The sequence below is a fragment of the Ranitomeya imitator genome, chromosome 6 (genome assembly GCF_032444005.1).
Source record: "Ranitomeya imitator isolate aRanImi1 chromosome 6, aRanImi1.pri, whole genome shotgun sequence".
In the NCBI taxonomy this organism is placed as follows: domain Eukaryota; kingdom Metazoa; phylum Chordata; class Amphibia; order Anura; family Dendrobatidae; genus Ranitomeya; species Ranitomeya imitator.
Window position 1 is genome coordinate 25,009,516 of NC_091287.1, and position 14,939 is coordinate 25,024,454.

The following is a 14,939-nucleotide window of genomic DNA, read 5'->3' on the forward strand; positions in this document are numbered from 1 at the left end:
CAGATGTTACAAACACAAACAGCATTGCTCAATATGTCAAGTTTACAATGTACCATCACACAAGAATTTCAGTATAAAGTTGGTTTTTGTGTGTAACCAACGTTATCTTTTCTGAAATCGTAAAACAATTGAGCCCCTGCTGTGAGTTTTTTGGTGTCAGCGAATGATTTGGAATTTTTTTTGGGTAACTGATCAGACGCGGTCATTGTTGGATCGGCGAGTTTAGACCGATCCAGCGATGTCTTTGTTTTAAACAAGGGAATATTGGGTTACTAGCGCACTGTTTTAAACAGTCAAATAAAAAGTGAACAATACCCCACAAATATAAAAAGGTGTCTACCACGTCCCTCGCCGTCATCTTTCCGCACTGACACTGTGATTCCCGCCCGTAAAGCTGAGCACACTGTTGACTTAATAATAAACGCTGTGCTGTGCTTTAGGGCTGGCACAGTACGGGAAGTTGACGGCGATGGACGTTTCACACACCGGAGTGTAAGGGTTTTTTGTATTTTTTTAAATTACATTTACAATGGTAAACATCGTGAGTGTGGCAAAGCGCTTCATAACATTACCCAGATTACACGGGACTTGCTCTTTTTTGGTCGCTGGAGAGCTGTCTGTGTGACAGCTCTCCAGCAACCACGCGACAACTAAACAACGATCTCGATCCAGTCATATCACTGGTCGGTATCGTTGGGTAATACTTTTATTAATGTACCTTAAGATTATTGGTCAGGTGAGGTGGAAGCAATGTTCACAGTGTCGCCACTATTTTACTCTGGACAAATTCTATCATCCTGAGTACAATAGTGTTAACTCTGTAGAGTTTTGCAAACATGATCGTCTCCCTCCTTGTCTAGCCAGGTTCCATATGCAAATAGTCTGCAGGATTAAAAATGGTTGACAAGGTGGGAGCCGATTATGTAATTATACGTCAAAACTATGGAACACACAATTTTTGTGTGACACACATTACTTTCAATAAAATTGGATTTTACAATTCTATTACTATGGAAAAACGTATGGGAGATTTGTTTGGTGAAAACGGAAAGGCACAAGAACTTTATTTCAAAACACAACGCATTATACAATCAGGGGACATTATAACAATAACCAAACATAGGATGGTTAAATGACATGGACTACACGGTGTTTACATGGCATCATAACACGAAGAATTAAACCATTTGATCTTGCCATGAAACACGGCCAACATCTGAAACAAAGTATGCAGCAAATTGGTCCCTCATATGAGCAATCTCCACAGTTGTCCGCAGAGGATGATCTTGATAATCAGGCAATGGATTTGGTATGGGTTCATCGAGTTCCACGTTGACTCTGTCTTTATCAATAATAAAATTGTGGAGAACCACACACGCCTTCACCACCTCATCCACTGTCTCAATTTTCAAATTTATGGCGGATCCTAAGATACGCCATTTGGAGACCAGGATGCCAGAGGCGCACTCCACAGTTCTTCTGGCCCTGGACAGTCTATAATTAAATATAGTTTTGGTGCGGTCCAACCCACGACTTGAGTAAGGTTTAAGTAGGTTGCCACTCATTTGAAAAGCCTCATCACCAACAACAACAAATGGCAGGGCCGGGCTGTCGGTGTTGGGAAGAGGTCGTGCATGGGGGAAATTAAAATTGTTATTGTACAATCTTCGGCCCATATCAGACTCCTTAAATGTCCGTGAATCATTTGCACGACCAAACGCTCCAATGTCCACGGCGAGAAACCTGCAGTCCGCACCTGCAATTGCCATCAGCACGGTGGAAAAGTATTTTTTATAATTAAAAAAAAGAGATCCACTTCTTGAAGGCTTGGTAATCCTAATGTGCTTCCCATCCACGGCTCCAATACAGTTAGGGAAAGAACACACTTGCTCAAATTTTTGGGCGTTGGCAAGCCATATTTCTCTTGTAGGGATGGGTAAAAATTCCTCCCGGAGGTTGTCCCACAATGCGCGGCAAGTGTCGGCAATAATACCCGACAGTGTTGAGACTCCAATCCGAAACTGGAAATGCAGTGATCTCAATGTCTCTCCGGTAGCCAGGAAACTGACAAGAAGAAAAATAAATAAATATAATTAATAAAATTGTTATGAAAGAATTTTTCATTTTTAATAACAATCCCCCCACCCCACAAAACAAAAACACGTTACTTTAAAAAATGGCAAGAACATATAAATCCTTCACATTCCATTACGTACCGTAGAGTCACCAGCAGACGTTCCTCAGGGGAAATCGATTTACGGAGCTGCGTGTCCTGCCTGGAAATGGTTCCTTCCACCAGACGCAGCAGATATCGGAAGCTGTCTTTTGACATCCTGGTGTATTCAAAGTATTTGTCCTGGTTCTCATTTAATTCGCCAAACAGACAATGGTAGGCTCCACGACTCTCTCGGACTTCCACTATAGGGTGTAGCCAAAAACGCCGACGACTCCTTCTCCGTAGTTTGTCTCTTTTCCTCTGTTCATGACAGGCAATAGCATAAGCAATAGCAAGGGTTAATTCCAGCTGAAAATTGAGGTAGATACTCTCCATGGAACGATCCATCTTGATGCTCTATGGTTGGAAATAATCTATGCCGGGGTATATATAACACTACCCACCCCCATTTACCCATTGGTGGCATTATCGATTGTCTAGACACTAGACCCACCCTCTTCTATTCATTGGTGGTGTTATCTAGTGTCTAGACACTAAATTGTGTGTAAAGATCTAATCAGTGTTTGACAACGCATGCGTCGTAAAACGCTGCGTTTTTTGTAAAAACGCAACAAAAACGCACCAAAAACGCTGCGTTTTACGACGCATCCGTCCGACGCTTGCGTCAAAAAAGGTGCATTTTTGCGTGCGTTTCCGATGCGTCGTGCGTTGCGTCGGCGACGCTGCGTCGCATGACGCTAATGTGAACGTAGCCTAAGACACACATAGAAGATTTCATCTTTTTATATTACAAAAATTTAAAACCAAAAGATAGAAAAATCAAAGCTTCTCTGTGAACCAGGAAGCTCAACCATGTTCTCCTCCCTCCTTTCTCACTGTCTTGAATCTGGCCGTAAGACAACTGGCTGCAGCAGGAGCTTCCCTCCCCTTTAGTACTGTATGTAGTAGGACACAAGCGACTGTTAGGCCACATCCCATCAGCTGCTGACCATCAAAAGAATTACCCTGATCAGCAGATGACCGACCAACCCATGGATTCTCTGGATTTCTACAAGATGATTTGCTTCAGGAGCAAGCTAAAATCCTAAAAGACTGACAAATGGGAGGGGTCTGGGACAAAAACATCTCCTTTAGTGTTCCTTTAGTGGTGGGAGAACCTTTTTAGCCGCTTCCCAATATCCAGCGGATGTCGTATGCGCGAGAGCTGAGCTCGTACTATATACAGCCGGCACCTGCTGTATCATGCAGCCGGCACCTGCCTCTGAAAGCATCAATGACACCTAGTGCCGATCAGTGCCGTTTAACCATGTAAATGCTGCCATCAATCTCTTAAACTACGTTCACATTAGCGTTGTGCGGGGCAGCGTCGGGCGCAGCCGTGGCGACGCATGCGTCATGCGCCCCTATATTTAACATGGGGGGTGCATGGTCATGCGTTGTCTTGCGTTTTGTGATGCATGCGTCATTTTGGCGCAACTGTCAGGGCGCAGAGGATGCTGCATGTTGCAGTTTTTTCTGCGCCAAAAATCATGCAAAAATGAACGCATGCGTCACAAAAAGCTGCGTTGTGCATGCGTTTTTGTATGCGTTGTGCGTTGCGTCGCCGACGCTGCCCCGCACAACTCTAATGTGAACGTAGCTTTACAGCGACATGTAAGTTGTACAAATCACAGTGGGGGTCCATTCCGATGCCCAATGCAAATGAATGGTGCAGATGAATTGCCTTGGCAGTCATGGGCCTACTGAAGCCCCCCGGAGTAGCCATTTTTGTGCTCCTATGCTTGTGGCTGGGTTTCACAGGAGATTGATGCTTTACATTATACTGCAAAACTGTAATATTTAGAACAAGCGATTGTTTAGTACAAACAATGGCGGGAAAAAAAATTGTAATAAAATAGATTTTTGCAAATATAAAAAAGCATAAGTTTTATTCATCCCACTTTTTCATCCAAAAAGAAAAAAAAAAAACTCTGATCTATGAAAATCTAAAATTAGTTAACATATTAAAAATCTTATAGCAAAAAAAAAATGCTAGAAATGCTGTTTTTCATTCACTGATACTCCCCTCAAAAAATGCAATAGAAAGTGATGATATCATATATAACCTACTACAGTATCAATAAAACAGTTCGAGAAAAACTAAGCCCTCACCCGGTCGCACTGACAAGAATGACACAAACCAAATTTATCTTCTACAAATTGCTTTTTTTTTTTTTTTTTTTAAGGGAATCGGTCACCAGGTAATCTCTATTTAATCTGAGAGCATAATTTAAGGGCAAAAAGTAGTTCCAATATAAGCAGTATTTTAGCAGCAGAAGATTATCATTACAGGACTAGGTCTCACATGCCAGGCAGTCCAGCTAATGTGTATAACCCCACCACCCAGCACTGATTGGCTGCTTCCTGTGTATTCTGTCAGAAAGCAGCCAATCAGTGGTATGGGCGGAGTTATACACAGCTCAGCATTCTGAGCACGGATACATCTACAGGACAGAAAACAGGGATTCTATTAAAACTAGCCCATTGCAATGACCTAGAGAATCATGTCTCCTAGTCATTTTTACAGCACAATGAACGCTGTAAAAACAAAACCCAAAAGTACATTCGCGTGATGACATTTCATTCCACCTGGACTTTATTTTCCTGTTTTTTCAGTACATGATATGGTACAATGGTGCAAAAACTACAACCTGTCCAACAATAGGGTGAAAAAGTTACAGCTGTTGGAAAAAGGAGACGCAAAAATCAAACACAAGCTGGGTCAGGAAGGGGTTAAGAGGGAGACCAGTGTGCCTCAAAAAATGAAGACTTAAATCCTTGGCATTTTTTTTTTTTTAAAAACAAACCTTTTCAGGCCAATACTTTTTCCCTGTACTTACCTTTGCTCCGTACTTCGAATAATTCATCTCTGTCAGTGTCACCGGACGTAATTTGTCAATGTCTCCGAAAGCGACGCCAGGGACGTATAGAGCACAAACAATGTGGACCCACCTAAAAACAGGGAAAAAATATATATATATATTTTTTTTTATCTTATTGCTCAAACTTTTGCTCAAAAAATTGAAGAAAAAAAAAAAAAAATTATATATATATATATATATATATATATATATATATATATATATATATATATATATATATATATTATTTATTATATTTTTTTCAATTTTTTGAGCAAAAGTTTGAGCAATATACTGTTTGAGTATATACTGTGTGTGTATATATATATATATATATATATATATATATATCAGTATATATATCTATGTATATACACACACACACACACACACACATTTTCTCAAAATATATGTATAAAAACAAAGGAAAAAATATAATACCGTATATACTGGAGCATAAGCCGAGAATTTCAGCCCCTTTTTTTAGGCTGAAGTTGCCCCTCTCGGCTTATACTCGAGTCATACCCCAGGGTCAGCGGGGGAGGGGGAGCGGCAGATGCGTAATAATTCTCACCTGCTCCTGGCGCGGTCCCTGGTTCTCTGGGCGCTGACAACTTCTTCCTGTAGTGAGCACTCACACAGAACCGCTCATTACAGTAATGAACATGGACTCACATAGGGGTGGAGCCGCATATTCATTACTGAAGCCCCATTCAAAATAAAACAATAAACATACACATATTTGGTATCGCTGCGTCCAGAATCGACCGATCAATATAGCAAAAAATTAACTCAAATCGCTAAACGGCGTCAGGAGAAAAAAATTCAAAGTGCCAGAATTACGTTTTTTTGGTCGCCGCTAAATTGCAATAACGGTGATCACAAGATTGTATCTGCACCAAAATGCTATTATTAAAAATGCCAGCTCGTCACGCAAAAAATAAGCCCTCACCCGACCCCAGATCACGAATAATGGAGGCGCAACGGGTATTGGAAAATGGCGCTTTTATTTTTTTTTTTCTTTACACCAAAGTTTGTATTTTTTTCTACCATTTAAATACAAAAGCACCTAGTCATGTTTGGGGTCTGTGGAACTGAATTTTTTTTTTTTTTTTGCAATTTCACCGCACTTAGAATTTATTTCCCGTTTTCCAGTAGACAATATTCTAAAACTTATGGTGTCGCTCAAAAACCTGATACCTGCGGCTTTTGCTGTGTTTTTGGCACTTACTCATTGCTTTCAATGGGTGAAAAAAAAATGCTGAAACGAGTTACATCCTGTAGTTTTCAAAAACGCAGCAGTTTTCCAATTCAGTCAGCAAAAAAAAAAAAACCCTGTGTGTGCAGGAGATATCTGACATCTCACAGCGCTTGCCGATACTGTAAAATACCGCAAAAATGCAACATGTGAACAAAGCCATTGTGATCTTGGGCCGATGCAATCCCAGGGTCCTGGATATCAAAGTCCACACGGAGCTCTATTATTATTAATACCGGAGGGGTCAATGATCGTTCAAAGCAGATTTTAGAGCGATGATAAAAAAAAAAAAAGCACCGTCTGCTTCCACTCTTGACACGTGTCCTGGCCCAAATGTAATTTTTCCTTGACGTTCCACACAATTGGATAAATGATGCAGCAGAATACGTATCTCTACGAGGAGAACCGCGATGGGCGCCAAAGCACGGCCTAATGCCCCTTAGTAATAAGACGAGACCCAACAGCCGGGGCGGGGGGAGATTTTGCTTTTGGAGATTAATCCAAGCCCGGGTCCGTATCCTGCAGAGTTCAGTATATAGATACACATCTACCAGCAGCTGCTTCTCTAGTTAATGTGCACGCTCTGTTCACGCTCCGCTGCTACATTGCTCCACTCTGTAGGAGTTTACTGTGATAAACCTACCAGCTGGCCGAATCCTTCCTACTGACCTTCTTCCAATGGCTTTCTGCGCGGCCTGCCCGGACTAAAAATTACAAATGCTGTTTTCCTACCAAATAATAGTATTTTCTCTTTTATTTATATATTTTTTTTTCTTTTAAAATTTCCTTTTTTGTCCATTTTGCTGTTACCTTTTATGTCGTTTTATTTCTTTTCTTACTATTTCGATTTCTTTTTAACATTTTATTATTCGCTCCTAGATTTTACCTTTTAATAGTTTGTCTTTTTTCTTCTTCATTTTTTCATAAGGCTTCAACTCATTTTGTTCCTCTTCCATGTGATTTCTTTTCTTTTACGTTTTCTCTTAAACAGTTTGCCTTTTTTGCGATTTTTTGCCTTTAATTCGTTTTCTCTCTACTTTATATTTTTTTTTAATTTTAGGTCTGTTTTATTCTTACTCCTTTTTTGGTCCTCTAGCTTTTTATTTGCATTTACCTTAATATTTTTCTTCTGCCGTTACATTTCTATTAAACATTTAATTTTTCGATCTTTTGGGACAAATGTATTATTACATTTGTGCCTTATTTTACGTAAGTGTTGGTATTTTGTCTTTAAATCATTTTCCTTCTTATCTGGTTTTATTTTATTTTTCCTAATGGTTTGAGCAATTTTTTTTCTATTTTATATTTGGTAGTTTCTGTATTAAAAAATTTTATCGCAGGTTTTTGTTTTTATCATTTGCCTTTTTAGCCTTTTGCTTTTATTTGTTTTGTTTTTTTTATAATTTTTTTTTTTTTTGTTTTTTACAGTGCAGCAAGAGAAACTATTTTGAGCAAATTTGGCATCTGCTCATATAAACTGGAGCCAAGATGCAGATGTGAGTAGAATGTAATTCAGTAGCGTTGATGTGTTTATATACTTGCTTTGTTTGCTTTTTTTTTACTATTCTTTCGATAGTGTTAAACTGAATGGCAATAGTTTCTTAAAAGAAGACAAAGTAGCATATTAAAAGAAGTGATGTTAAGAGTCTTCTAATATGAGCGCAGATGCGCCATCGGCTGTTCGCCGAGTAGTCTTGCTTGCTTGCTTGCTATGGCGGCACATGGTCCAAAATCATGTAATTAAGACAAATTGGGTAATCAGAGAAGAATAATCCTCCCTTTTATTTTCTCATCTATTTCACTTACAGCTATGATGACAGATGTTGAATTAGACCGTGAACGAGGATCAGAATCCACATCAGAAAAGTAACCGGACCAACGTAAAAAAAAAAACAAAACAAAAAGGAAATAGTGTGGGAAAAAAAAAAAACATAACACACACAAACAAACAATATACACAGAACTATATAAAAACACAGCGATGAGCATAAATAAGCACACTTCAACATATTTTGTCAGAAAACCTTTAGATTCCTTCCAAAATCAACATCATCTATGGGACACCGTGCTAAAAAATACTCCCCCACAAGTGTGGATCATTGATTGCAAACAAGATTTATTATTTTGCACACCCAAAAAAGAAAAATTTTCCTAAGAAATTCATCCAAGAGCATGTTGCAAAAATAAGTACACTCCAAAAAGTTTTAAGAGCAAATCTAAAAGTTTAGATTGCAAAATTCTAATTAAGAAGAATTCAAAGCAGGTAAGCAATTATTCATTACCCAGGTGTCCAGCAGACCAGGGACTATAAAAGAGGCTTAAAGAAAATCCTTCCCATTTCTTGCCATCAGCAATGGCACCACATGGAAGAGAAATGTCACAGGAACTGATGATGATAATAATTCCTTTACACAAGAAAAGTGAAAACTACAAGAAGATCAGTAAAACTTCACTTATTGCTGTTAGCAATGGCACCACATGGAAGAGAAATGTTACAGGAACTGATAATGAAAATAATTCCTTTACACAAGAAAGGTGAAAGCTACAAGTAGTTAAGTAAAACTTCACTTATTGCTGTTTGAAATGGCACCACATGGAAGAGAAATGTCACAGGAACTGATAATGAAAATAATTCCTTTACACAAGAAAGGTGAAAGCTTCACTTAATATATTAAGCTTCACTTAATATACTGGAGCAAAAGTGATACAAAAATGTAACAGATGGAACTGCATCCATCACGAGATGTTCTAGCTGACCACATAAGTTAACATTTAAACAGGAGCATCTTCTGATGAGAAGAGGAAAGAAAATCCACATGTAAGTTTAAAGCCATTAACTAAAGAAGTAGAAAGCCAAACTGGGGTGCTTCCAGAAAGACAATATAGCAACACTGCAGAGGAACAGCATGCACAGGGGTTGTCCATGACGGAAGCCTCTCCTAAAGCCCATGCACAAATGTCCACATACAAAAGCCTACTGGGACTGAATACTCTGGAGTGATGAGGAGACCAAGGAACATGTTTTTGGAACTGAAGGCTTTCAAACTTTATAGTGTTGCAGAGGTGAAGAGTACAAGGAAAAATGGCCAGTGCCTACAGTGAAACATGGTGGTGGCAACGTCCTTACTGGAACACTGCTGGTGCTTGGGGGGGGGTTACAGGTCACTGATGGGATCATGAATTCACAGATGTTCTGCTCTATAGTGACAGAGAAGATGTCGCCATCACTCCATGACCTCGGTAGATGAGCAGTTTTTCTACATGACCATGGTACAAAACACGTGTTGCATTTTTGAAAAACAAGGTGACAGAGACTCAGTGGCCAAGAGTCTCCTGATCTGAACCCAACCGAAATAGCTCTGGGGAATTCTAAAGAGACAAGCTGTCCTCACTCTCCATCCGGCATCCAGGCTCTATAGATCATTCTGGAGAAAGCTAGATGCTGGAATATGTCACCAACTTGTTCATTCCGGGCCTAGAACACTTTGTGCTGTCCTTAAAAACCATGGATGTGACACACAATCCTAGATGTAGCAGTGGTCGATGTGGGGTGTACTCATTTCTGCATCAACTAATTTGAGTAAAAGAGAAGATTTTGTCATGGAAGTTACATTAGTGCCCTGAATTTCATGTTATGGGTTTAAGAGAAAAGTTCTATGAAACTCAGAAGTCAAAATATTGGAAATTGTCCTTGTGTTCAGTAAAATATTGATTAAAATCTTACTTTTCAAAGGGGATGTACTCATTTATGCTGAGGGTTTTTTTTCTGTTTGTAATTTTGCCCAGACTGTAATGCAAATTAGCCCTCGATGCACTGAGCCAGGACAAGCCGCGCTGCTGTGTACATCATGAGAAACAGCAGAAGAAATAAGGATTGCAGACCACCTTAGAGTCCACCGGGCGATGCAGCTAAGGAGGAGTCACTCAGTACAGCGGTGACCACAAACCTGACCAGCAGCCAACATTCCCACCACAGTATCACATGCAAGTGACGAGCGGCTCACCTTCCGGCATCGGTCTCCTTAAATATACCATCTTGGTTGGGGCAGAGCTCACAGCTGGGAGACACACCGCACTTGCAAGCATCACAAAACCAGGGCTCAGTAGAGTTTTCAGAGGCCGAGCTCATAATGGAATCACTCTCCCCATCAACACCGTAACAGCCTGCAACAAAGAGAATAATGCTCAAAGACATGGGAAGCCAGGGCAAAGAAAGGTTACCTTCTAACAGTGAAGAGTGAGCACAGCTCTGGAGTATAATACAGGATGTAACTCAGGATCAGTAATGTAATGTATGTACACAGTGACTGCACCAGCAGAATAGCGAGTGCAGCTCTGGGGTATAATACAGGATGTAACTCAGGATCAGTAATGTAATGTATGTACACAGTGACTGCACCAGCAGAATAGTGAGTGCAGCTCTGGGGTATAATAGATTCTGCACACAATACATCCAGTGGAGTATATACAAGATGTGCATATGTGGACAAAATTGTTGCTATCTTCCGGTAAAGCAAGGCAAACCCATATTGCTCACTGAAATAATGTAAAAGCGAAAGACGAATTTTCAGATTTAATCTGCTGAGTATCAGTAGTGAGAATCACACTTTGGTTTTTTGTTTTTTTAATTTTGTTTCAACAGAAAAAAACGAAGAAAAAAAAAAAACTAAAAGGAGAATGGCGTGGAGAAAACTGATGGTACTCATTTTGCTGCATGACCTATTGAGGCGAGTAATTTCCGTGAGACTTCTGCCACAGTATTTTGGCCGCTCCTCGTGAGCAGACGGCTCCTTGTGTCTCAGGTGTGGAGGGGTCTTCTCCAGGCTGCAGGTCTCAGCTCCTTCCTCAGATGTTCTGAAGGGTTCAGATCAGGGTCATAGAAGCCTCTTTAGCGGAGTCTGATGCTTTGCTCTTATTCTTGGGTGTTTTTAGCCGTGTTTAGGGTCACTATCTTGTTGCGTACCCATGACCTACGACCTGCAGTCTTCATTTTTGCGCCTGGGAAGTTAGAGCTGATGTCACGCATAAAAAGCTCCGGTTTTGTCTCTTCCGTCCAGAGGAAGTTCTCCCAGAAGCTTTTTGGCTTGTCAATGTGCATTTTGGCAAATTCCAGTCTCGCTTTTTTACAATTTGCTTTCCTCCTCCTCGTCTTCCCATGAAGTCCACTTTGTCCAAGACAGCGAAGGACGGTGCGATCTGCCACTGATGGACCTTGACCTTGGAGTTCTCCTCTAATGCAGGGGTGTCAAACTGCATTCCTCGAGGGCTGCAAACAGGTCATGTTTTCAGGATTTCCTTGTACTGCACAGGTGATAATTTAATCACCAACTCATTATTTGTGTAGGTGATTAAATTATCACCTGCTCTAATGTCTTCGGAAGTTGTTCTGGGCTCTTTGGTTCCCATTCGTATTATCCGTCTCTTCACTTTGTCATGTTTTCCTCTTGCGGCCGCGTCCAGGGAGGTCGGCTACAGTCACAAAGACCTCAGATTTCTTGATAATATGTCTCTTCAGAGAGGAAGAGGACTAGAACTCTTCCTCTCTGAAGAGACAATTTGCTTATTTCCCAGAGGAACGTTGCGGCTTTAAGTCTCCACATCTCGACATGCTTAACATGTCACTCTCCGTAAGGACAAACAATACTTCTTGGATCCTAGATATGTCAAATCCTAGAAAGAGGAACATCGAGCAGCTTGGAGAGGTCTCATCGCATTCACCTTTACCATATTTGTCTACAATTTTCTTTCTAATCTCTGGAGACAGATCTCTCCTTAGCGTTCTTAGATCCATGTTCAGTGTGGTACTCACCATGATACCAAACAGCACAGTGACTACTTTTCACTTTGTAACTAGGTGACTGACATTACGAGTTTGTAACATAGTAACGTAGTCAGCAAGCAAGGCCTGAAAAAAGCCATTTGTCCATCCAATTCAGCCTATATTCCATCAGAACAAATCCCCAGATCTACGTCCTTCTAAAGAACCTAAATAACTGTAAGATACAATATTGTTACGCTCCAGGAAAACATCCAGGCCTCTCTTGAACCCCTCGACTGAGTTCGCCATCAGGCATGGAATTCCATATTCTCACCGCCCTAACAGTAAAGAATCCTCTTCTATGTTGGTGGAAAAACCTTCTCTCCTCCAGACGCAAAGAATGCCCCCTTGTGACCGTCACCTTCCTTGGTATAAACAGATCCTCAGCGAGATATTTGTATTGTCCCCTTATATACTTATACATGGTTATTAGATCGCCCCTCAGTCGTCTTTTTTCTAGACTAAATAATCCTAATTTTGCTAATCTCTCTGGGCATTGTAGTTCCCCCATCCCCTTTATTAATTTTGTTGCCCTCCTTTGTGCTCTCTCTAGTTCCATTATATCCTTCCTGAGCACCGGTGCCCAAAACTGTACACAGTACTCCCTGTGCGGTCTAACCAGGGATTTGTACAGAGGCAGTATAATGCTCTCGTCTTGTGTATCCAGACCTCTTATAATGCACCCCATGATCCTGTTTGCCTTGGCAGCTGCTGCCTGGCACTGGCTGCTCCAGGTAAGTTTATCATTATCTGGGATCCCCAAGTCCTTCTCCCTGTCAGATTTACCCAGTGGTTTCCCGTTCAGTGTGTAATGGTGATAGTGATTCCTTCTTCCCATGTGTATAACCTTACATTTATCATTGTTAGACATGCTAATTTCAGGACACAACTTAGTTTACCGTGTTCTTATGGTCAAATTATTTACAATTTTCAGGGTTTTTTTTTCTTTAGTACCATCATTTTAGTCTGGATCATTTTCATTAGTTTTTTTTATGTTTTTGTTGAGCCAAAATTCGAAAGCAAAGTCTGATTCTCATTAATTGATATTGAAATTTCCTTTTTGTCAGTTTCAAGTTATTTCAGTGACTAGGGTGGGTTTTCTTTCTTTATCAGAAGGGCAACAACACTTTTGTCCGCGTGTGTATCTCGGGATCAGGACAGGAGAAGTCGCATCGTGCCCTTTAGTGAGGGCAGTCAGCTTGTGAACACTTTCACCCCTTCAGTTAAAAAAAAAAAAAAAAAACACATGAGAATGTCAATGCTAAAGATTTAGTAAGTCATTCACATTATGATTATTATTTTATTTTTTTTACTAAATGAGAACAGTTTTTCTCGAAATGAAAACATTTTGCTCGTAGGTTGAAAAGCATTTATTTTCCTCTCAAGCACAAAAACGAGAATAAAAGGGAAAAGTAATTGGGAAATATTAACATTTAATAAAAGAAATGAAACATGAATGCATAAATTGAACGATTTGATATTAATTTGTCCGGCACACAAACGCTCTTTATTCGTCTGCTCTCTCTGAAATTATATGTTGTGACTTTACCCTTGTAATTGCTTTTTGGAACAGAAAATAGCAGCAGAATTATCTGTCAATTCAAGTGGTTTCCGGAGAGATGATAGATGGATGCTTATCGGGTAAGGAAGAGGGAACTAGCGGGAGCGAGTGAGGGGAGGGGTCTGCCTGAAGGTGAGCGAGGGCGGGGCCTGCCTGAAGGTGAGCGAGGGCGGGGCCTGCCTGGGGTTGAGCGGGGGTGGGGCCCACCTGGAGTTGAGCGGGGAGGGTAAGATGAGCGGGGGCAGAGCCTGACTGGAGTTGACCGGGGCGGGGCCTGCCTAGAGTTAAGCGGGGGCTGGGCCCACCTGAAAGAGCAGACTTCAAAGGAGACCATGATTTTTGCTATTTGCAACAATGCAATAGCATAAGGGATTAGACGACAGCAGCTTCAAGTCCCCTAAGGGGAGGGGTCTGCCTGAAGGTGAGCGGGGCGGGGCCTTTCTAAAGGTGAGCAGGGGCGGGGCCAGCCTGGGGTTGAGCGGGGGTGGGGCCCACCTGGAGTTGAGCAGGGAGGGTAAGGTGAGCAGGGGCGGGGCCTGCCTGGAGTTGACAGGGGCGGGGCTTGCTTAAAGTTGAGCAGGGGCGGGGCCTGCCTGGAGTTGAGCCGGGGCGGGGCCTGCCTGGAGTTGAGCAGGGGCAGGGCCTGCCTAAAGTTGAGCAGGGGCAGGCTCATCTGAAAGAGCAGGCTTCAAAGGAGACCATGATTTTTGCTATATGCAACAATGCAATAGCATAAGGGATTAGACAACAGCAGCTTCAAGTCCCCTAAGGGGAATAACAAATACTGTGAAAACTTAAAAAAAAAAAAAAAAAGATAAAATCCCCCTTTCCCCTTTAAAAATAATGTAAAAAAAAGAAAAGAAAAATACAAGCGTATTTGGTATCTCCACAGTTGAAGAAGTCCAAACTATGAAAATATAAAACTTAATCTGATCAGTAAACACCGTAAATGGAAAGAAAAAAAAAATCAAGCAATTCCACAAAAAATGCCGTAACAAGTGATCAAAACTTCACTTCTATTCCACAATGGTGTCAAAAACTGTCTTGCCCTGCAAAAAAATCGGCCAAAAAAATAAAAACTTTACAGGTCTCAAAATAGCGACACAAACCCAACATTTTTGAAACTTTTGGTTCATTTTTAAGTGGGCATATTTGCTATTGCCAGAATCGTACTGATGAGCAGAATCATATTGCGAGGTCATTTTTACCACAAAATGTACACTGTG

General features: G+C 40.9%; 1 protein-coding gene across 11 annotated transcripts in view; it reads right to left on the reverse strand.

Moving 5' to 3' along the window:
* Positions 1-14,939, reverse strand: part of PHF14 (PHD finger protein 14) — a 263,915-nt gene that overhangs the window by 222,084 nt on the left and 26,892 nt on the right. For 10 of the 11 annotated variants that reach the window (XR_011313935.1, XR_011313933.1, XR_011313934.1 and 7 more), the window contains exons 5-6: positions 10,339-10,498; positions 5,056-5,167 (exon numbers count right to left, since the gene is read on the reverse strand). Coding sequence is in view for 8 of the 11 variants with exons in the window: in XM_069729337.1 (XP_069585438.1) it covers positions 5,056-5,167; positions 10,339-10,498 (272 nt within the window). In the remaining 3 variants the exon portion in view is untranslated. Of the gene's footprint in view, positions 1-1,042; positions 2,065-2,216; positions 2,477-5,055; positions 5,168-10,338; positions 10,499-14,939 lie in introns of those variants that run through there. The other variant, XM_069729338.1, reaches the window with a different exon arrangement.